Source organism: Lissotriton vulgaris, unplaced genomic scaffold (genome assembly GCF_964263255.1).
Source record: "Lissotriton vulgaris unplaced genomic scaffold, aLisVul1.2 SCAFFOLD_325, whole genome shotgun sequence".
Lineage (NCBI taxonomy): Eukaryota > Metazoa > Chordata > Amphibia > Caudata > Salamandridae > Lissotriton > Lissotriton vulgaris.
The window spans coordinates 1,116,979-1,142,070 of record NW_028243553.1 but is presented as its reverse complement, the minus strand read 5'-3'; the positions used below and the strand labels follow the sequence as shown (position 1 = coordinate 1,142,070).

At 44.6% G+C, this 25,092-nt stretch overlaps 1 protein-coding gene across 1 annotated transcript in view; it reads right to left on the bottom strand.

Annotated features, from left to right (window-relative positions):
• The window catches only part of LOC147668304 (talin-2-like), a 1,432,932-nt gene that overhangs the window by 382,426 nt on the left and 1,025,414 nt on the right, over window positions 1–25,092 (bottom strand). Inside the window, exons 25-28 of the mRNA XM_086948621.1 lie at window positions 14,445–14,573; window positions 8,267–8,380; window positions 3,564–3,677; window positions 1,795–1,929 (exon numbers count right to left, since the gene is read on the bottom strand). Of these exons, the coding sequence (XP_086804747.1) occupies window positions 1,795–1,929; window positions 3,564–3,677; window positions 8,267–8,380; window positions 14,445–14,573 (492 nt within the window). The remainder of the gene's footprint in view (window positions 1–1,794; window positions 1,930–3,563; window positions 3,678–8,266; window positions 8,381–14,444; window positions 14,574–25,092) is intronic.

Below are 25,092 nucleotides of genomic sequence, written 5' to 3'. Positions count from 1 at the left end.
CTTCATTGTCACTGAGGGTAGGCTGAAGTCCCGGACCTCGGCTGCCCTTTTCACCTCCAAAGCAAAAGAAGTCCCCTCCTCCAAAGCCACGGTATGAGGAGAGAGCAAGCCAGTGTCTGAAGAGGTGTCCAGTCCACTGGTGTCCATCAACTCCTCACACCAATCCATGATGGGGTCTAGAGGCCGGTATTCTTCATGGTCCAGTGAACCCCTCCAAATCCTTTCCAAGTTCGAGCCCATAAGAATAGGTTTTGGGCTCTGGCCTGGAAGGCATTGCTCCAGTCAGCATCAGAGTAGACATTGGACGGCGAGGCTCGGGCTCTGTGTCAGAGTCAGGGATGAGAATGGGGATGGGAGGTGTCCGGAAGCATCAGAATTGGGACAGACGCTGAGAAAGGTTGAGGTAGTATGACCGGCGCCAGTCCCGATCCATCTGTGGATCCAAGGGACCCGACTGGAGCCAAGGACGGAACCCCAAGGGAGAGCCAGTGGGGGCCCTTCCCGAGCCCACTGAGCCTTAAGGCGTGCCAGCAGAATGGGCCGGCCAAATGGGAGGTGTGTGGCCTGACATAACTTGCACAGTTAGGCGGGTGGCTCTGGCTCCTGGAAACTCAGGAATGAGCAGAGCCGGTCCAGGTGCAGGCTCATCCATGGAGGCAGGGCTTGAATGACGACACTCCCTCGCCTCGTCAGATGACTATGATGGACAGGGCGAAGTAGAAGAAATCTTCGACTTCTTATGCTTGTGGGACTTACCCGAAGACAACTTGGAATGCGACAAGGATATTGGGCTCCACGGAACCTTCCTCTCAACAGGGATCAAGCCCGTCTCTGCATTGCACGTCAGGGGTTCATGGTGCAGCAGTCGATGCAGTTCATCGATTGTGGTTGCGCTTAAGGCACCAAAGGCAAACAATGTGTGGTTCTGTCACCGAAATCTGGCGATGACAGGTGCTGCAGGGCTTGAGGCAGTCCTTCCTAGTTGACATCCTGCTATACCAGGAGAAAAATCTCAAAAAGACTTTGCTAAAGAGTTGAAAAAGTCAGTCAAAAATTGACTGGGGAAAGCTCTATATGGATCTGCGATGCCTGCACGGAAAGAAAAGAACTGATAGCATGCTGGTGCGGCGCCTACACATGCACCGCACGAGTCTCTTTCATGTGGACTACGCTGATGATGCCACAAGGTGTCGAACGATGCCACCTACCGGCACGCAGGGTTACTGCTCATGAAAAATGTACGGATCCAGTCTGATGCCTAGGAATAATTCTAAGGTAAGGAATGTGCGGTTAAAGTCTCTATCAGATAATAATACTCAGAAGTGCTGCTAAAGAGCGTGAGAAATAAAATAATCAAAATGGGTGAGGATGCTCTGCTACAGGACCCTGACAGATAAAGCTATCAGAATGCATAATGAGCTTGTAAAAGCATAGCACTAAAACAATCTGAAAGCTCACAAGTCCATTAACCAGCAAGGCTGGTTCGGACTTTCATTCTTCCAAGGTCAACAATCGGAGTACTATTAAATTGAATTACAGCAACACCTGCTATTCATAGCACTTAAACACAGCAGATGTATGGAATATGATTCAAAAACGTATTATCTTGCGAAAAAGATTTTCCATTACAAGCCCTAACTGGATCAAATATACCAAGAGATCCTAATGTTGCGACTAAGGCATTAGCTATTGTTAGCTCTCTAGCTTCACAGGAGGAAAAAGTTGATAGAGCGAGGCGACAACCAGTAATGTGGAGACAGCTAATGTTTAATACCATGCTAGAGAAGAACCTACCTTTTGGGTTGCAGTTCTCAGCTCTGCTAAGCTGGTTGACAGGTTTTTGGCACACTGACTCAGTTGCATGGCTGCTGCTTGGTCACTGACAGTGGGTACAGCCGCTTTAGCAGAAACCACCATTTTACTTCCAGGCTAAATAAAACAAGCATTTCAAAATAGGAATTTATTTTTATGGCAGCTGTGCCAAGTTATGTTCACAATCAAGATATGTTTACACAACACAAAAACTGAATTAAGTATTTATCACACAAGAAAGTGTTTGAATATTATCGACTGGGACAAACACTGCATTGACTGGAAATTGTAGGAACAGTAGCAAACAGCTTCAAATAAATATTATACATTACAATGAATTGCTGATTTATATTTATTTCCACTACGTATCAATTTAGACCGCTTTGAAATTGTGCGCTTTATCTAGTGCAATATGTTTTTTGGACTGCAACATTGCCTGGAGTTGCAGGCATAGTGTAACTAATATTTAAAGGAAAATTTAAGAAATGAAGCTGAAAAGAGATTTATTCTAAATAATTGCAGAGCTAGCTATTAAATATATATTTTAAACTAAAGCCTACAGAAAATGCTTTTGGGAACATAGAGTGGCCACCCCTGTCAGCTCATGATGAGATGAATTTCCCTGCGTTGCACGGGAAAAAGCCTCTACAACGAAGCCGTTTCCACGAAAACCTTAACCACGCATGCATTACAACGCATGCGTGGTTACCACGAAAGCCTTTACCACGCATACCTTTACTACGAGGTACGTAGTAAAGGCATGTGTAGTAAAGGCTAACATTAAAAAGGGGGCTGGGGGGGGTCTCCCCCCCCAAAAAAAGAAACTCACCGAAAGTCACTCAGCGTCGTTTAAGAGGAAACGGAAAGAAACTTCTGCTTCCTCTTAACGACGTACGACGTCACCACGAACAAAGAGAGGAAAAGGTTCTACGTTGAAATAGCATTCCGTTGTAACGCATGCGTGGTAAAGGCATGCGTTGCAACGGAATTTGTTGTAATAACATACAACCCGTTGCACACTTCGCCTTCTATCGGGAGAGTTGTTCATGTTCCTTGTCTGGTATGGAAGCCGCTATCCCAACCTACCTTTATGAGAGTCCAATTTTCTCTGCCCCCTTGCTGTCTCCCTATGCAGGAGGGACCTCCCTTCTTCTGCATATTTCAACAACTCTTTTTTCCACGTATAGTGACTAGGTTCTCTGGGACTCTTCCCTTCCAGTTCCTAGCAATCAGCCACTCTGCCAACACCAGGGACAGTCTTTAAATCTGGCGGTTGCTTGCTTGGTCTCTAGTTTACCTCAAAGGCCCAATAAGTTTGGTTCTGTAGTTCTGGGCATATTTCAATCTGTTGACACCTCTAGCACTTCTCTCACCTTCTCCCAAAATCCTGTTTAGTCATGCCATTTCTGGACAACATGGTAAAACGCGTTATCTGTTGATCCTTATAGGCGTTAAGTATGCTCTCTGCATGTAGTACATTTGAGTTAACCAAAATCACATATTTGAAGATATTTTGAGAATATTTCTGAGAACTTTGCTCCACTCCAGCTCTTATTTAGCTCTGTAATATCTTTTTCTCAGGGTTCCCCATGTACATCTAACAAGCATTCAATCTGATTCTGCAATGCTTGATATGTTAATGTTACTGCTCTGTTATGTAAATTCCGACTTCTAATAAACATTAGTTCTCACTCAAGCTTATCTGCAGTTAATTGATTACATTTACAAGAAAAATCCTCTATCCATCTTACCTGGAGGAAGTTTTGACTGGAAATGATCAAATCAAGCTGAGCACTGAGGTCTTCTGCCTGAGCTTGACTTCCTCTCACACCTTGAACCAGATGAGGGATGTGGTCAGCAACTACCTGTTTGGCAAAGGAAAGAAAAGAAAATGGATGTTTAAGTATAAATGACTAAGCAAATGAATTCCCTTGGGTTACTGAAGGATGCATTTGGAGGATACATTCTGCTGCTACAGATGGATTGGTCCACGTGCAAACAGGTTTACAAAAATCTTTACCGAACTCAACCAGGATTTGTGATTGGCTGGCCGAACCTGAAGGAAAAGTTGCAGCTGCGATCTTAGGACTCAGGGACCCAGTCTTGTGTCCTAAAAAACTAGGACAAAATAACATTTAAAGGGGCAATGGTGGTGGGCCCCCTTGGCCTTGTGGGGATCCAAAAGGATCCCCAACTAGGTCAAACTGGATTTGGGGATCCACTGCAGCGGATCTGGAATGAATCCCTGGGGTTGTCGCCCTGAGGGTCACAATGGACCAGCAAAACCCTAAAAAAAACTTTAAAAAAGGAAGTTGGAAACTTGCAGGGAGTCTGGGTGCAGGGTCTGGGTGCAGGGCCTGCTGCAGGCCACGCCCTGCAGCCAACCTCGTGCTGCACACGACAATAAATATCTTAGTTTACATTTTGAAAAACATGGTAAATTCACTGAAAAGGAATTGTAATAATATCTTACTGTATAAGAAAAACTAAAACTTTAGGAAGTTCACCAGAAAAAACCCAAAGGTTAAAGGGACATTGTAGTTATATGAAAATGTCAGGTAAAACATACAGTTTTAAACAAACAAAAACACAGACATTCACCAGTTATAGATGTCTTAAGTAACTATACCTCGCACCCTCGCAATGCACTGCTTCTTCTACCCTCGCATATAAAATCACTCATGACATGTTCAATTACTGACTGATAACATCCCTCTTGGCATTTGAAATTGCATCATTGACAAAAACACGGTGCATGGTGGGGGCATGTATTATGATTACTTTAGGGCACCAGTTATAGTTATCCCTCATTTTTTGAGGACATCAACTACGCTGTTCTCCAACCTGGTCGAGTGATAGCAAACAAAAAATCATGTTGAACACATCTCAAGTAGCACTGTTTGTTTTTTTTGCAATAGTGGGGCGTACCTACTCTAGTCCCCTACTTATGATAATGAATCGCTGTGGCACGGTTGGGCTCTATTTGAGCCACACTCTGATGAGAGAAACTTAGCCTCTGACGGGTGGACTCTCCCATCGATGCAGTTAGGCATATGCCAACAGGTCACTGTACCCACTGCTGATGGGGTGACTTGTTATGAAGCCCAATGTGTCCTAGATGGCCCACTGCTCAGGTTTTGAGATGATGCATGAAACATTAAACCAAATGTTATCCTTATAGAGGTGTATCAAGATTACATCTAAGCCCTTTGTGAAAACTTTAAAGCCAATGTAAGGCTGAAAGGTAATGTCTTAAATTGGTTAGCCCCCACAACCCTGAGGAAGACATCTAGAGAAAGCACCTACGTTCCATCTCATTAGAAAAATGGAAGTGCGTGTCATGGAACGCAAAAACCATCATTTAGTCATCCTCTGAGAATGTGCGTAAATGTGCACGAAAGTCAGCATCCTGAATTTATCTTTCCACAATAATTTACTCAACTAGCGGAGGTTCAGCGTAGTATGTAAACAACTCACTTACATGGTGAGCAGGAGGTACCTGCAATACTAGCCTTTCCCTCTGTCTCTTGATGGGACCTTCCTTGTAGCACGTGAGTATGCAAATCCCAACGATCCTAGCGCTTCATCTCAACAAGAGTTTGGAATTCATTTCACCCTCACTGTGTTTGTAATTTCCATATTAAATTTAAAGAAAGAATGAAACGCGGATTTATTTTCTGCAGGTTCTTTGTTAACTTCTTAAATTGAATCTTGAAGGTGGTATACTTGGCTATCTGGCAGATGGGACCTTAAAATTAGAGCCAAGAGTTGGCATATAGTCGTTTCTCATTTATTTATTTTAGTCTATTTTGGTTAACTAAATGCTTTCTAAGAGTGGCATGTCTAGTGCTAATCATAATATCAAGAATACAAGTACTATAAGCAGTCATTGGTAGTAAATTAAAATAATACTTATACTATATAATCATTAGTAGCATCAAAAAAAAGTTTTAAAATACACATCAGAATTGTGAAGAGAGAACTAAAACTAAACTCAATTTGTTCACTGACAAAAACCCACCGGCATTCACAACGAACAGAAACTAACCGTGGAAAAGCTACCGACATCTAAAAAGAGGTGGTAATTGATACGCAAAGGGGAAGGGGTTCTCTTGGGGCAACGTCCCCCTATAAAAATTGTCTTTCACTGGCTCTCCTCCTACCTTTCTAACTAACACCAGTTTATTTGCCTGGGGAACTCCAGGTTCCAAAAGATCCCTGCCAGTTGCGGAGTACCCTTTGGTTCCATACCTCCCCCCAGTCATCTTCAACCTTTACATGGAAGTGATTGGCGCTCTACTCACAAATAACAGCATCAATAGGCAGATGGTATACAACTCCACCTGAAAGACTCACCTGCTTCAGGTGTCCAACACCCCCAAACAATACTTGCAAATCATCCGGACCTGGATTTATGGTGCCTATTTGAACCTCAACCCAACCAAGACAGAATTTCCGTAATTCTGCAAGAACAAGCAGCATGAAATAGTATCTTCGAACCCCAACTTCTGCTAAATGCCAAATCACTTGCTTGGATTCACCCTGGAACCCAAACTGAGCCAGGGCGAACACATTGCCAAAACACAATCCGGATGGCCTGGTACAAACTCTGTCTTCCAAAGAAAGTAAAACACTTTCTGGCAATACAAGCTTTAGGGCCTCCCGGGCTCCAGACTGGCACCTCTTAGTGGCATCATAAATGTTACAGCAAATCTCATTCAGGGCTTGAAGACATATGATTACATCACACCCATCATGATTATGGAACTCCGATGTCTTCCCTCACCGCTTGCGCCATATTAAAAACCAGCACAGTACTGGGGTGAATGTATGACATTGTTCTGCATTATGTCCATCAACGGTACTTTTTGCAACTGTTATTTTTGCATATTCAAAACTAGCAGCATAATTTACAAAGCCATCGCGACTAGCACTCCTGCTTATCTTGCAGACAAACTCATCATCTCTGGTGGCACCTGGCACACAAACCTGCAGTCAGGACACCAATAGACTGTAGACAAATATGTATAAAGAATAAATAAACAAGGCTGCAGGCTTTTTTCATTTAAGCACCCAGGATGTGAAACAACATTCTCGTGTCCATCAGGACGACCCCAATATTGCTCCAGTTTGGGAATCAGTTAAAGACGCATCTATTTAACAAGACAATTCATTAACAGCACAGAAACCAGCTACCTTGCCTATTGCTCATTGACTTTTTAGCCCATTATGAAGCTGTACAGCACTCTACCGCCTTTAGGCTAGGTTTGTGATATAGAAATAACACATATGGATTTAATACCTAGAATATTAGGAACTACCCATTATTTGTTTTAACTTTAAACACAAAAAACAAAACCATAATCTTCATATCTCATTAGAAAAAAAATCCAGTGTTATTTATTTACATGGATTTCTTTATGTTTATATGTGGGAAACGTACTTGAAAGTGCATGTAATGTCTCCATTGTCGTGACTCAAAGCATACTGCGCATATCCTTTTTCACATTAGTGCTGTTTTTAGAAGTGTCAACTATTTAAATTAAACACTTTAAAAAATGGTACTAGGAAATTAGAAACAAGGCGATCAGAAGCCCAAGTGGCAAAGTCTACTCCAATGTTTACGTAACTGGAGCAGTCCCCCTGATATGTTAGTGACAGCAGAGCTATGGTTAAGATGTGGGAGAATGGATGGTAAAACAGAGGTGTGATTGGAGGTCAGAAGTCATGTGGAAGAGTGGCAGCAGCAATCCTGCAGTACTGGAACAATTCTTGCACACCCATTAAAAAAAAAACATCAACAGTTGCTGTCAAAGGCATTGAGCTGGTTTACAAACTATGCCAAGAGCAACCAGCCGCCATCTTGAATCTCGTCCACTCTCTCCATTAGCATAGAATGTTATGTTCTTGTATGTGTATTACAAGTAAATAACACAATCAATTTAGCTTTCTTAAGATTCCGAGTTGTAACCTCAATTAAGATTGCTGTGGAAGAGAGTCTAATAATGCCCAAGTATAATCTTCTAGTTGCGGATGACTAAGGAATCCATCCAGGATAGCAGTCCTGGGTCACCACGAGGAATGGTTTCAAGGAACAACTATTGATTTGGCCATTTACCTCTGTAAATTTCAGGGGCAGATAATATCAATCTGCCCAATCTTTGAAAGACACAGAATGCTTCTGTTGCTGCCCGACAACTTCCCTAAGTGAATAATCTTAGCAAAAAAATTCATAAAAACATTAAAAAAAACTTTTTAAAAAAAATATTTAAATAATCATTTAAGGACCCAAAGTACACTAAGTGGCACTGGTGGATAAAGTTTGTATCTCTGAGTGGCAATATCTTAATATTAAGAAAAGGATTTCCGAATAATGAGTTATTCAACAGCAAAGAAAAAGAAAACGGTGTTGAATGAATGTAGTCCCAGTGTCCGACCTAGCAGGGCACGTTACCTTGCAGCTCTGGACTAATTGTTGGTGAGCGTTGGTGTTCTTGTTGGAAAGCGCTGCATTTTGAGAAGCAGCGATCGTCTGCGTTGCAGCCGCTGCTGCCTGCTTTGCTGCCGCCTTTGAGGAAAAACAAAACCATTATGAGTAAGAAAAACATTCCAGGATATACAAGGCGTCAATACCTCTTCTTAACCCAATTTTTATATAAATACAAACAAAACCTTTATTATCACAATAAGAGAAGGCTCAAGCTAAAAGAAAAATCTGGCCAAAAAGAACATCTAAAACAACGTGATAAGGAGCTCAGTGCCATACACTATGCCAAATAATTTACTTTCTTCTGCAAAAACAAGGAAAATTCCAACGTTATTTTGCAGAAAAAACGACTTCAGAATCTCTATTCAGCCTCAGTGGCGAGGACAGGAGAGCAGCGTTTACACCACACTTACGCTCGAAAAATGTATCTATTAGTACACCACACACTAATACATCAAATACATGGATGCTATTTAACCGATATAATTTTAAAAAAGGATGAGAATACTCTGAACTCTGCTTGCTTTATTATTGTGTATTAATACTGCTAGGCTAGAAAAGAAAAATCACCATCACTGACAGAAATGTATTTGAAATAACTATTGCTATTAAGGGTGTTTTTAGATTCTTTATAATTTGGCAATCAATAAATAGTGCATTTAGCATTTTACTACTTTCCTATAGCTTCCTCTGAATAAGCTGTTTTCCAGAACAGTTTTCCAAAACACAGCTTTCCCATATTCACTCTTTTCCATTGAATAGAGAAGTCAAATTCCCCATGTTACAGAGATTTCCTGGTACATACAAGGGTAACTAATGTCATTTAAGCTATACAAGAGACCCCCTCTATGCAAACCCTGCTGCAACACATTAGAGATGGCCTGTTAAACAATCAGATCTGTTGATATTTATTATTTTATTTAAAAGGTGTTTTATCATATTTAAATAAACATGATCTGTACAATCAACTAAAGGTCATGGCATGGTCCAATCAACAAAGATATTCAGTTGCTATTATAGTCAACCAACTAGATGGCAAGTAATTAGATTACTAAAGGCCAGATCCAAACAATGCCATATTGAGTAATTCTCAAATCAACTAAAGATAAAACAACTACTACATTAATGGCATGATTCGGTCAAGCTATCCAGGCTGAAGAAGGCTGATAGCCAGAAACCGGTCCTTGGATGCTTGATTCCGGTCTGGGAAAGACATGGCTTGGTAGTTCGGACTGGACTGTTCCCATGGGGCACAGGGTCAGAGCTGATTTGCATATAGCCAGTGTCTAACCCAGGGTGGTGTGGAGTGCAAAAAAACGATAGATTTAGGCCCAGATCCTTGTACTGGGGTGAATGTATGACATTGTTTTACATTCTGTCCATCAACTGTGTTTTTTGCAATTTTCACCCCGAGTGTGCTGGGTATACTCAGACGTGAGTCCCAGGCTCTCCACACCACTGGAGTCAAGCTATCCAGGCTGAAGAAGGCTGATAGCCAGAAACCGGTCCTTGGATGCTTGATTCCGGTCTGGGAAAGACATGGCTTGGTAGTTCGGACTAGACTGTTCCCATGGGGCACAGGGTCAGAGTTGATTTGCATATAGCCAGTGTCTAACCCATGGTGGTGTGGAGTGCAAAAAAACGATGTATTTAGGCTCAGATCTTTGTACTGGGGTGAATGTATGACATTGATCCACATTCTATCCATCAACTGTGTTTTTTGCAATGATTCGGTTAACAGCATGTTCAGAGACTATTACATTCAATTAATGAAACACCTAGCATCTACCCCAGTAATGGCATGATCCAATCAAAAATAGACTTAGTGGCAATTACATTTAATCATATATTTATATTTATTCATTTATAGAGTGCATGGTTACACCAACGGTAGTTGTAGCTAGACACTGAGTCGCTACTCCACTAGTAGGAAGATACAATCAACAGTAGATTCAGAAACTATCGCATTCAATCACTAGAGATCAAACAACACCTCTTAATGGCATGATACAATCAACAAATGATGTAGAAACGATCACATTCAATCACACAGGAAGCTAGTAACTATTGCCTCAGAAATGTGGATACGAATGAGAAGCAGGCAATGACTTGTTAAGTAACTGGCAAATAATCACTTTTGTCACCATCTGGGAATAGATGTACACTGCTTTCATACAAGCATTTAACTCTAGCCCACACACTCAACTGGAAAAATCTGAGCCACGGTTGTGGGTGATCAGTTAGAAAAAAAACACTGAAAATGATAATTAAAAGTCACCCGTTTAGGTTCAGATCCAACTTTAGCTTTCAGGAAATGTGAAAGACTGACTGAATGAATGAATGAGTGATGACAGTGGTGTTGACTCTGGGTTTGATTCATTGAGTGACTAGATTCTCTGAGTTGATTATGAAGTGACTCGGTCATTGAGCAACAATTTGTTGGTGCTAAACTAAAGCTAGTGAAAAATGACTGCTCCTAACGGAAGCAAAATTTAAAGACTTATTCACAAGGGCATTTTGGAGGACATATAGTAGCACTTTTTCACGCACTCTTACATGCCTTTGTAATTTGGCTCCTAACTATCTAACATAAGAATAAAATCGGACTATTTAGGGATTAGAACTCAGAGAAAAACCTGCTTCCACTTGGACGTTTTAATAATAGAGTTGGATGCTCACAGAGGCAGGCGAGAGTATGTCAAAGAGTACTCCGCAGCATTACTTCCTGTGCTCACTGAAGCTTTTGTGAATTGGCCCCTGTAAGTTTAAGGCTGATTGCTCTGTGAGTGCCCCATAGCATCGAGTGTATTGCTGCATTTATGAATCTTTCACAGTATAGTACAGCCTGAAGAGCATGTTCTGCAGGGTGTCCTTGTGGTGTTATCAAGCCTGTGTTTGTATTCTCTACAATGCTCCACTTGTGACTCCATAATGAGTCCCAACAAGCTCCTTATAATCTAATAACAACGGAGCCCTCTAGGGCTCTTAGTTGAACAGCTCAATTAAAGCCTTCGCAGCCGAGTGAAATTACTCAGAATTCGAACTCGTGCTTTAAAATGCTAAAGCGAGATCAAATTAGCCATTTGTAAAAAGTTAAATGCTGGTCCCCAAAGATGAGTGCCGGTCCCCAAAGATGAGGGCCGGTGGCCCCACCAGAAACCACCAGCTCAAATTAGGCCCAGACAGGAACCCACGAGAAATCATTGTCTGATTCTCTACTTCAGGTGAGGGTTCATTTCAATCTATTGCTGAAGGGAGGGGGTTGCAGTTTATTCTCTGCCTGCATGTGGTATATACCCCTTAAGATGAGAGGACAGAGTCCTTTTGCCCCTCCATGGAAACTGTAGTTTAGGTGCTGCAGATCTTGATAGCGGTGTTCATGGAGTAGATCCCGCCAAGTGATGAAATGTGACCTTGTGTCTGTTCCTTTCCACTCAAAATCGGAAAGCCCAGGGGTACGGCGAACCTATGAACAGGGACATCATGTAGAGGCGTTGGCCGTCTTTGTCCAGAGTAAGGATTCACTTCCGGCCGTCTGTTACGGGGGAGCGGGTGCAGAATACGCATTAACTCCCTTTTTTTGCTGCACTTCTCTGTGACACTGAACAATCACTGGGTGATCCTATTGCGTACCCTGATTTGCGCAAACCTATTTTCCCCAGTAGGTGCTGCTTACCTCACAAGATCGTATTAAAAGGAACACTCAGTCTTGCCCATCCCTGCACTGTTGTTTGCTGTAGGACTGCACTAAGTGCAGCCATCTCTTTCAAAGGTTACACTACAAACGCCGCGTCCATCCGCCTTCTATCTCTTGAGAATCTGTAGCCAACAGGTGAGGAACACTGGCTGCTCAGTCACATAGCAGGAGTGGATTCCGCTCTAGGCACCACTGTCTCACACCTCCACTCTCTGCTGTCTCACACCTCCACTCTCTGCTGTCTCACACCTCCACTCTCAGCTCTAGGACTGTGACCACCTATGCCTGGAAGGGCCCACTCTCTCAGGATTACTTCATAGAAGTGAGACAACTTATTTTACATGAGCCATTTAGGAAAATCTGTTGGTCACCACCACAACAACAGTGCATCCAATTTTGATCGGTCATCTCGATTCTTGACTTAATAAACTGCATTTGTATAATAAAAACGCGGTCCTGTCCATAAGCATTGATGATGCACCACCTCATACTCTGCCTAAAAGCAACATCTTTGTACTTTTCCATGGTTCCACATCAGGTATCATAAATCCATGAGTATATTGCATCTCAGTTTGGAACTGGGCACGGTACTCCCTGCTGCTATGAACAGGCAGGGCAGGCACTCCATTGGCTAAATACCTGGCGCCCACATATGGACCTTAGTTTTAAGACTAGATGTCGTTCATGGAAAAAGGGGATTGTTGACACTGGAGTGTAAACCCACACTATGACTGCACTTTCTCGCATACAAAAGTTGAAAATCTCTTGATAGTGGTCTTCAGTACAGGAGACTGACACCAAGAATGGGCTGGGTGCACACTTCTGAACATGCGCACATTCTCTAACATCTTCTCATGATAATGAAAGTCAATGGCAACCACTTTTAAAATTTATTTTCAAAAACCAGTAATACTTTTTTAAGCACAGGATTTTAGTAACTTTGAAACATTTTACATATTTTTTTTTGCTTTCTTTATCAGATCTTTTATCACTTTCAACTATGTGTTTTTAGATTTCATTTAAAGATGCAGACAAACCATGCACTAAGCCAATGTGACACCAAGCTCTAGTTTTGTGTGACCTTAGGAGGTTTTCTGTATCCAGCAAAGACAAAACCAGTCTTTCTGACCAGGTATGTGATTCAGGCTTTATTGCCTGATGCTCCTGTGCAGGGTTTTTGGGAAACTAGTAAGGTATGACCTGATCCAAATCCTCTCTTCTCTTTGGGTACCTGAGAGCTGCTTACCGATTTGTACTATTTTTCCTGGTGGGTCGAACACCTGGACATATTTGACCCTTCATCCTATTTGGATTCAGGAAAAGTTTTCCCATCTTATATTTATAATTTTTGACACTTTTTGACAATCTGCCAGACACTGAATACTCTTCTCCTTTTTAAGAATGGCCACCACAGTCTTTCTTAGAAGCTTAATCTCTCTGTTCTGTAAATAACAATGACACTGGATGTGACTGCACCTCACATTTTTAATAGTAACTCTTCTGCGATTCCAAATTATGGAAATTCATTATTCTCTGTTTCAGCTCTTATTCTCCCTGTCTCTTTTATTCTGAGAGTCCTGATGATGATTCTCCCACCCACTTAGGGGATCAAAACGCTGAATACAACCACGTACACCTTTTAGAATGTACATAAACATGTGCAGTGTGGTTCTTGTTTTATGATACACATCTTTGATCAATGATTTTTTTACGTGTGTATCAAGCTTATGATACCTCTTCTAACCAAGAGAGAGAGTTAGGACAGTATGTAGGTCTTCCTTGTCCCTGTGTAGTAATGAATTAATCAATTAATACGGTCCACTAGAGAGTGGCTTGGTCAACACCGTAGTATCTGGAACAACAACTTTTTTTAAAAGAGCCCTCCCATACCAATCTGCTTGGTGGTATGCTTCATTATAGGGTTCCCAGCTGGGTAGCCGAATGCTACCCTGGTTTGCTGCAACACCTGATTACAGTGGAGCTGTTTTTTTTGTTTTCATGTGAGGGAGGGTTCTTTTTAAATACTTTGTGGTGCCAGACACTACGGTGTTGACCAAGCCACTCTCCAGTGGACCGTCTTAGTTGATTAATTCAAGTTTATGATACCACCAAGCCTGTTTCTCACCACACACCCACTACGCTGTCACTGTTGATTTTATTTTATGACTTATAGTAACAACTGATTCAAGCAACCATGTGGTTTATTGGAGTTGATTGCGATATTATTAACTGTGGGACCAGTGTTTTTGCACATAAACTTACCCAAGGTCCCAGGTGACTCTCGGGTTCCCTTGTTAACTGTAACTAGAGCAGCAACCTTGCACTGTGTTCAGAAATCTTTAGAAGAGGTATGGACTTTATATAGGACTTCACAACAACAGGAAAACAAATTAAGAGTAAAAAAACATGCAATACTTTTTATAAATGCAAAGCCTGAGATTCTCTGACCTCCAATCTATTGATGATCTTTTTCTTGATGGCATCCTGAGCCGCGGCGTTTGTTGCGACGCGGAGTCCCTCCGCAGCTTCCCGCAATCTCTGCTGTTGTTCTTCATTTTCAGGGTTTGCAGCAGCCCCCTGAAAAAGAGTGCAATTTAAAAATAATGTTAATAAAGTACTTTTCAAGGGAAACAGATGCACAAGGTTTCAAAGAATTTTTTTACTTTTTCAAAGGTGTAATCAGGAAATATTACTGGCCAAAAGAGCTTCTGAGAGGGCAGATGATGCCCAGCAGGCACCACGCAGGCCACCGTAGGGTGTAAGTATCCAAAAAGACAGTTCTAACTACTTGAGAGTGAAATGACACCGAAGAAATGTCATGGGATCAGCAATAACCTTTCTAAGGACTGAGCATCCTTCAGAAGACAAAGATTTTCACAAACCCGGATTAAAAAATGTTTTTTTTAATTAAGCATTGATATGAACTAAAATATAAATAAACTAGTAGGAGATGACAGGATTATAAGCAAATGCCCACAGCCTCTCACACTTCGATAAAGAACAAAAGAACTGATGTGACTCAACCCACCAGATGCTGAAATGGGTTTTATTTTTAAAAAGTAGAATTTTCACAGAGAGGAAACTTCGCCAGAACAGGTCTTTGGAGGCCTATGTGGCACACACGGATATATGCAATTCACGTGACAATCACTGCCGCTGTCTTTGAAAACAAAGGTAACACCACTGGAGCTCAATGGACTGCCTTGTACCTTCTGTATAGGAGCTCACTTTTAGGGGGCAGAGAAGTCATGTAGGGTGGTATGGGGTAACAAGCCTACTGTAGGTAGCACATGCATCACAGTAATATGTAATGTCCAAGCACTCATTCTTTTGAGTAAAAGGTTCAAAGCCTCCTGTATATTAAAACACAAATGCTCAGTAGAGAGCAGTTTTTAGATACTGAGGGCTCTCAGTGTCAGCTCGTACGAACGGAGCCTTTGGCGGCGAAACGAGCGGTCACTTACCATGGGAGGGGAGTCTTAAAAAGCAATGTATGACATTGGTCACTAAAGAACTGATTTCACAATATTCAGGTGAACTCGGGCCTCCCATGGGCAGCCTGGTCACTGAAGGAAAGTTTGTAAAGTTGATGCAGCATGAGAAATATGGCCACGTATAGTTTGCTCGGGAAAATGTGCAACAAGGATAGAACAAGATAGAAGCATGGGCATCAGATTAACATCGGTCCATTTAGAAAGGTGTGTGACAATGACACGGAGAGGCACAGGACGTCACAAGGGCACTGGGTCTCTGGTGCAGTCTGGCTCACTGAACCGTGCTTGGACACAGCACAAAAACTCTCACACTGCATGAGTGCCACTACCACTGGAGAAAGAAAAACCAAAGGGGGTGATGGACGGAGCATTGACAATACAAACACTCACCCCCAGTCAACTGATCTGGGTTTAATCCATCACCGTTCTTTAGCTCAGTCCGCCACCCAAGTTCAGACATGGCCATATGCAAATCAGTCTGACCCTGTGCCTCATGGGAACAGTCCAGCCCGAACTGCCAAGCCATGTCTTCCCTGGACCGGAATCAAGCTTTCCAGGACCGGTTTCTGGCATTCCAGCGGTCTTCAGCCAGGCTTGCTTGAATCCAGTGCCAAAGTGAGCAAGGGACTCATGTCTGAGCATACCCTGCCACACTTAGGGTGAACAAAAAAAAACCAAAGGGGGTGATGGACGGAGCATTGACAATACAAACACTCACCTCCAGTCAACTGATCTGGGTTTAACCCATCACCGTTCTTCAGCTCACTCCGCCACCAGATTAGTTGACTGGGGGTGAGTGTTTGATTTGCTCAAACGCTCCGTCCATCATCCCCTTTTGTATCGCTTTGTTCGCCCGAAGTTGGCAGGGTATGCTCAGACGTGAGTCCCTTGCTCACTTGGGCCACTGGATTCAAGATAGCCTGGCTGATGAGGATTATATATCCGAAACCGGTCCCGGGATGCTTGTTTCCGGTCCAGGGAAGACATGGCTTGGCAGTTCGGGCTGGACTGTTCCCATGAGGCACAGGATCAGTCTGATTTGCTTATGGCCATGTCTGAACTGGGGTGGCTGAGTGAGCTAAAGAATGGTGATGGATTAAACCCAGATCAGTTGACTGGGGGTGACTGTTTGATTTGATCAAACGCTCCGTCCATCATCCCCTTTTGTACTACCACCGGAGAGGCTGCTCAAATCGGGCAGCCATTGTAAGTTTGTGGTTTTAGTAAAGCTTCGTTCCCCAGCCCCATCACAGCACAGTTTTAAAACTCTGTCTTGGGTAGGGGTTGAACCAGGCCGTTGTATGTCATGACAACGCGTGGTATTACCACAAGTGCCATTACAACGCGGGGATTACAACAAAAGTCGTTACAACGACTTTCTCTGGAGGGAGCTGGATAGTGGAATAGTTTAATTTTCTATTCCAACTCCATCCCACGCTGACAGTAGGGAAGGTGTTGGATAGAAAATTAAACTATTCCCTATCCAACAGCGCCCTCCAGCGAAAGTCGTTGTAACGAATTTCGTTGTAATCCCCGTGTTGTAATGGCAGTGCGGGGTAATCCCCGCATTGTCATGGCTGTTCCCCAAACAGGCAGATCCTCTACTCACAGGCCAGTCCGCCTCCATCAAAAGTCAAGTTTGGCCCTGGGTCACAGTTCTTACCCCTAAAGGGGACACAATCAATAATTCTGCCTCTGATGCTCACCTTCCTTTACACATTTATGCAGACGCCTCCACTTAAAGGTGACGGAGGTTATGCTTAAAGGGCTAGGGAAGCTTATATCCAGACTTGCGGCATCAACCAGAATCAAACGGTCCACTCAGTTTCAAAGAAAGTTAGCAATAAACTTTAAAGTGGAACAAACACGTCAAAAAACCTTTTGTTTCTGAAGTGTGCCCCGGATCCATGGCAGCTAGTGAAGGGATCGCTGTCACTCTCAGACGCATTTTTGCTTCCTGGTCTTCTCTGTACAGCAGAACATATCACAGGACATGGGTGACGTGCAGACCCTTCCCCTGGTTTGGCTCAGGCCCACTGAACAACAACACAACCCATCTGCTTCTTCCTTGATACAAATTCATGCCAGGCTGGTGCATTTGACTTTGGACAATACAGAGATGGAGGGAATCTTAGGAGCTAAGCAGGGGGGCAATGCAAGCGAGTGCGGACAGAGCAGCACAAGACACCAATAAAGCCAAAATCGTATGAAGCATGTAAATAACATAGGGGCTACTAACATCCAATGGGACTCCACCATTGGCACCTCACCTCCCATACATACAACATACGATCAGGGAGAGCCAGTCGTGACAGACTACACAGAATTACCTTGGGAAGCCAGAGAGTAGTTTCTCCACTGGCGTGCATGCACGCTACTACTATGAACACTACGACCTGGTAAATAGTATTTATGGGTTTAAAAAAAGGAGGGGTTGGTTCAACTTGGCATTGGGCAGTGCCCCCCCACCACCACAAAATGGGCATAATAGCCCCTATGCCATCTTGGGGAGGAGGTCAGAGTAGGTTGGAGGGTGTACACAAGAGCATACGAGGCACCAGGGATTTAGTTTTGGCTGGGGAGTGGGCCCATTGGCCTTCCGCTAGTGGTCCTTTCCCATTAATTTATAAACAGTTTTCTTATCCTGAAGTTAGAGATGGAGGTGGGGTGGTTTCGAAAGACCACTGGATGTTAGGGAGTATTTCCTTTTTTTTTCCCTCCATCCCATAATGGGCACAACAGTTTTTGTGCCCCTACTCAGGGGGCAGTTAAAGGTAAAACAGGGTCACCAATTCATTTCCCTCCCCCTCCTCCCCCCACATTTGTTCATTATGTTTTTTAAGTCCACAATTGGATTCTTTCGGAAAGCTATCTGCGATCTGCACAAAAGCTCCCATGCTCAGGTCTGAATTGTGTCTACTTTTCAGAAATATATAGCTTTCTGAATTCACATCCGTTTCCACCGAAAACTGCAAGAAGGTAGAAAGCACAAAGAAACAAGACAAATAGGCGAACACTTAGAAAACTGAAAAAACTGTGGTGGAAAAGTGTATTTAACTCTACTTGTTCCTGAAAGCTAGAAAGATGCGATCTCAGCACATAAAATATTTTCTTGTTGACACCTGTCAGAAACATTTGCTTTCTTGCACAGCAGTATTTTCCCATTTTTGTTTTAAAATTGCTATATTTTGCAGGTTTCCTCCAGAGGAATCTACAAACCATGGGTACCCTGGGAATCCACAAAAAGTGGGGGAAAAGGGCACACATTTGGCCTGAATATCATTTGTGGGGGAAAAAAGAGCTACGAAGGCTTATGTGCGAAGTGCTCCAAACTTCAACAATCTGCTCAGAGGGAGTGGAGGGGATCGGGGGAAAGAGGAGCGGAGGAAAACATCATCAATACAGGATTTATTCTCAATTCATCAATATTTTTCCTGAAGATAATTACAAACAAACTAATATTCTGTTACTATGCATCATCCAGCTAGACCTTCCTGGGGGTCGTCTGCATCCAACGTCAGAGGCATCTCACCCTACACATCAGAGTCATCTCACCCTACACGTCAGCGGCATCTCACCCGACACGTCAGACGCATCTCACCCGACACGTCAGAGGCATCTCACCCGACACGTCAGAGGCATCTCAACCGACACGGCAGAGGCATCTCAACCGACACGGCAGAGGCATCTCAACCGACACGGCAGAGGCATCTCAACCGACACGGCAGAGGCATCTCAACCGACACGGCAGAGGCATCTCAACCGACACGGTAGAGGCATCTCAACCGACACGGCAGAGGCATCTCAACCGACACGGCAGAGGCATCTCACTGACACATCAGAGGCATCTCACCCTACACGTCAGAGGCATCTCACAGTACAGGGTAGAAGCATCTCACCCGACACGTCAGAGACATCTCACTCGACACGGCAGAGAAATCTCACCTGACACGTCATAAACACATTTCCCACTGGTAGCAATCTGCACCCAATTCGATTAGCTGCCGGAGAAACTGCAATATTTCGCATAACTGAACCTTCAAGGATAGGATGAACATATGTGGTTCATCCATCTTTTATTCCTCCTCCCCAAGCTATTACAGGCCGCCTGTAAAAAGGCCACAAATTAAATAAATTAAATACTCTGAACTGTACGTCAGCCTCTGTTGGTCCTAGGTAAAGGGTAACACAAGGTCACCTCTTTTATGTGTAAATTCCCTACGCCTACTAATATCGCTAATTACATTTACGCCTTTCGCCCTGGCAATATCGCAACACTGAGGTCCTCTGATAGTGCTGTCAGCACCAACCTGTCGACTGAGTGATTTTATCAGATGAGGTATACTGCTGTCTATGCACACACGAGGGTATCGCAGGCACCGCGTACGATGGGGATTCCATTGTATGATCCCATCTCTTGATCTACTGGTCACAAGAAAGACCCCGGAATACTTGTCTAAAGCCCATCTAGTACATGACCATAAACTAGGGTTAACTAAAAGCGTACTGATGAGTAAAACTTCATACTATTGCATTTTTTTCCTTTCAAATGTACGAAGAAGACTCCATCCACACTTCATACACCGCTCTTTGCGACTCATGAGATGAGTGATAGTATAAGTGCTTCTTGTTGTGTTGATGGCATATTCACTTAACTGCCTGACGCAAAGTAGGAAATAACGCTGGCTTCTGGAAGGCTTTCAACCGCCTACTAACCCAAGCCCCAAAAAATGTCCATATACAGAAAGAGTTGGAACAAATAAATATAAATCCCTTCTTCCACTCTTTCTGTTATGTTCTGGCACACAGAGTTAAATATACTCAGTAGTTTTGCAAAATACACCTAAAAATCAAGGTGAAAGACACATACTGTGCTACATAGACACAATTTATTGGGTATACATAACATTTTAAAGAAATGCTTACTCCAGAGATCCGTGTGTAAATTGAAAGACCGAATTGCAGTAGGGCAAACTCAGCCTTTCATCATACCAAGATCAAAAGCACAAGTACAAGTGAGCTAGGGAATAGTAAGAGCTGTTATTTACAGTGCCTTAGCACAGTACAAACTGAGGTAGTAAAACCTCTTAAAAAAAGAAATGTGAGTAACTGTGAATGAGTTTTACAGAGTAAGGAGTGACGTACCTAAATATGGGTCCTATGAAATCATTTTCAGGCCTATGGAGGGTAATCTTGGAGATTTAAAGGGCATGGGTTTCCCGTTTTTAATCAGGTCCATCAATAACGTCTTAATTGGAAGGGCCAATTGGGTTTGTTGTAACTGAGGATTTCCGAGTTTCAGCCAGGTTTTGAATTTATTTTGGCTGAAGGTCAGTAGATGAGCTGCAGGGGGAGCTGTGCATGGAGGCAATCACATTCTCTGAGAGTCACCCAAGAATGCTTGCCCTTGTGCCGAGGGGCCTTGTCTTTCAGTTACAGTTGTGTTGTCTTGGCTCTGAGATTTGTATACTCAGACACGTTTGTTTAGTTTGTCTGCCCAGTGGATCAGTGTCAGATACGAAGTGTGGCAGAGAGAGAGATTGAAGAACATATTGCCTGAAGGTAGCTCAGTGCACAATACTTTTTCATGCGGATGCATAGAAGAGTGGGTCCAGGAAGGCGGGTACTTAGCATTGGGCTGCACACACCATAGCTGTTCATGGAACCGAAAGTTGTCCAGTATGAGACCCATGGCCTTATGCATCCACTATGCGTTTATGTGGAGATGCCTTGGTACAGAAGCGCCCTGGGTTCTTGGTAGAGAGGGCATCTGTCCTAACAATTTCTTCTGCTCACTGTGCGCACACCTACATGTCTGTTTAGTGTGTGGGGTTCTCTCTATTCCATGTAGCTATCCGCGCACTCACGCCTCACCACAGTGTAAAGAGGCGCACAGGGCAGGATAGTTCCCCATCCCACTAGGTGGATCAATTTCTGCACTGATTGTGAGAGGCCAAAGGCATCTAGCGTCAGAGCTAATGGTGACGATGGATAGAAGAGGAAGTGAGTGTGAGTTTGCCTCATCCCAAGCTCCTGCTGCTACACCTGGGTTTAGACAGACTGATACCACCGTTTCCCTGGTTACTGGGGAAACTCACTGTAGGCATGTGCTGTACTGCCATGGACACAAATATAGAGGTCCCTTGGATTGAAATCCACCCACACCTTCAGGAATAAATTTTGGGCTGTACAAATACATGATACTACAGGGACTCACAAACCACAGGCACCAGAGCCCCTTTAAATATGGGTAGCGAATAGTGAGACAGAGCGCACCTTTCTGCGTCCCTTGGTTCACATCAAACGACGTAAACTATTGTGCCCTTGGACCATCCCTGGAATAGGGAGAAAAACATTGCTGCATTGTTTGCTAGGCGTGAGATGTATTGTAAGTCTACCTTCAGGGTGAACTGTAAAGGTGAAGTCCCCCCTCCTTGATCCATAACTAGGGAAATAAACAAAAGTGGGCAGGCCGGTGCTGGGTCCCGTGCAGGCTAAACTGTTGTAGACTGCCAAAGCTGTGAGCTGAGCCTCAAAGTAGGGTCTGTAGCTGCCCATGCAATTGATGTCCTTCTGTGCGGGTGGGTGCATGGACAGTACTGAACTGCTACAGAAGCAGGTTCTGGTTCGCTTGGTGGTGGAAGTATCCACAATCACAGAAGGAAGGAACCAGGGACGACGAGTAATACACTGGAAACCTGAAAAAAGAGAAGCAAACAGAACCAGCACCAAACAGATCCGCCCTGAGCAGACCACCAGGACTGACGATATACCCCAACAAACATGGCTCCAAAGATGAAACTATAGGCAAAATCAACAAGAAAACAGCTATACTTGTCAAGCTCAATCTCTTACGTGGGTAAGCATGAGTGCATGCACACTTATGAAGAAAAGCCAAAATAATATGCCTTGCCCAAGAGCGGGGGCGGCTAGATCAAACAATTATGCACAGGAGCATGCAGATGAATGTGACGTGGCACGGCACTTTTCATATGAGTACTATTTAGGTCTTGCCTATCAAACAATTTGTGGATCCTAACAAAAAATTACACATGGCTTTGAACCCACCTACTTCTTACCATTGGTTGACTTTACTGTCACACTCTCATTTGCTTGCTTCCTACTCAATGGCTTGCCCCTTTCTTCTTAAAGATGAGACCTAGTGACGTTGTCAATGCCTGTTTTACAAGGAAGACTAGATTACTTAACGCACAAAATACTTACCTTCGGTAATGATAGATCTGTAAGAAACATTAGTTAGTCAAGCGCACTGTCTGCTTTGTCACCAAAAAGGCGACGGCCATCGAAGGGCATGTCCATGAGCGTGTTCTGGACATCCCCCGAAAAATTGGCGGACCTCAGCCAGGCGTGGCGACGGATCGCCACCATTGTGGAAATCGCTCTGTCCAGCGAGTCCATGGTATCAAGTCCACATCTGATAGAATACCGTGCTGCGTTTCGCCCCTCAGCAAGAGCCTGGGCAAGCCGTGCCTGGGCCTCCTCCGGACACTGAGGCAGCACGTCCGCCACCGTATCCCACAGAGAGTGGGTGTAACGGCCCAAAAGGCATGCAGTATTAATGGACCACAACCCCAAGCTGACTGAGGAGAACAGTTTCTTCCAAAACTGATCAAGCCTTTTGGATTCCCGAACCGGGGGAGCAGTCGGGAATGCGGTCTGGGACGTAGAGGCCTGGATCACCAGACTCTCGGGGGTAGGGTGCACGGACAGAAAGCAGGGGTTGCCTGGAGCCGGGCGGTGGCGTCGGGCCATGTTCCGATTCACAGGGGGCACTGTGGAGGGCTTGGACCAAGTGCCCATCAGAACGTCCGTGAGGGCCTCATTGAACGGCAGCAGGGGCTCTAAAGAGCTTACTTGCGGTTGAAGCACCTCGATGAGGTGATTAGTCCTCACGGCTGCAGCAGGGAGCTCAAGAGCCATGGCCTTGGCTGCCCTGCACAACACCACACCATATGTAGCACCATCCGCCGTAGCCATGAAGGGAGGAGAGATGAAACCAGTGTCAGGAAAAGTGTTGAGACCACTGGCCCTCCCCAGCTCATCTGCCCAGTCCTGAGTTAACTGGCACTGTTGTGCCAGAGGGTCCTCAGACCCCTCCAAGTCCTCCCCTTCATCTGTGTCCTGATAAACAGGTATAAAGGATGGAGCCGGGTCGTAGGTGAAGGCCTCACCCACAGGTGCCGTACCGACTCCGGATCGGGACCGGGGCTGAAACCGGGAATGGCGGCATCAGAGGACGGCACCAGGAGTGGCACTGTAGGGGTCGACGCCAGCGGAGGAGTCGTGAGGTCAACTAGTGTCGACCGAGATCCAGGCCTGGATCCCGCGACGCCGGGACCAAAGTCGCCGACGATGCCGGGACCAAAGTCACCGACGACGCCAGGGCCGAAGCCGCCGGCACGCTAGGACCCCCAGTTGGACCCACGGGGCCCGAATGCGCACCGGCAGGCCTCGATGGTGGAAAGAGAGTCCTCATGGCCACAAGGAAATCTCGAATCTCGCCTGGAGTCGCGTGAAGCCCAGGGACCAGATGGTGTGGGGCCAGACGTGACTCCTGCAGCTCCGGTGGAGCCGCGCGGGTGGTGCCACCCAAACCCTCGGCCGAGTCACGCGAGGGGAGTCAGAAGAGTGATGTCGCCTCTTCGACTTCTTCTTAGAGTGCCTCGGCTTACCGGAGGACTTGGAGCCCGATGAGTGGTGATGGCTCGACGAGCGGCGATGGCTGCGGCTCCCCAACCGGTCCCTCGATTTCCTCCTCGAGCGGCACGGAGCTGACTGCCGGAGCTCACCGGACCGCTCCGCCCTAGTTTTCGAGGTCAAGTCCCGGCAGTCGGGGCACGACTTGTCGTCGTGGTCGGCCCCAAGTCAGTAGAGACACCGGCGGTATGGGTCAGTCACCGATATCAAACGGTGAGGTCGCACGGTTTAATTCCAGGCATCCCTATCGGCACCAGGAGTCGAATCGACTCAAAAAAGAGAGAGTCAAAATAGACCAAAAAGTTAGTCAAAAAGTGACTAAGGGTACTAGCTCTTCCCGGATCTGTGCTTGCTGGCGCGGAAAAAAGAAGAACTGACATTAGCGCGTGAGGACGGCGTCTAAGTACTACGACGTAGTCATCCCGGCGATCATGACGCCGATGACGGCGCGGAGCCGCAGACGACACCTACTGACGAGCAGGGTTACTGCTGACAAAAACTTTCCGGATCCAGTCTGACGTCTGGGGATATTCTAAGGTAAGGAATCTAACTAACGTGTTTCTTTCAGATATAAAAAGTACTGGTAATATGTGCATAGTTGCAAGAGTTATGACAGTCTTATAGCTGTGTTTCTGCTCTTTGAGATACAATGCCATGTCCTTGGGGATAGATGACCAGATAAAAGAGCACCCACACCAAAGGGTGGGGAAGAGATACCAGACTGCATCACCTCCTGCTCACCTCAATGTACCAATGAGCATGATTTTCCAAACGAGCAAACTAAGGACGGCCTACACATGCCAGATAAGTAGTTACTTCCTATTTAAGCCCCCTCTGTTTGATTGTGACATCACGGTCTAATAGCTTGCAGACCAGATGTGATT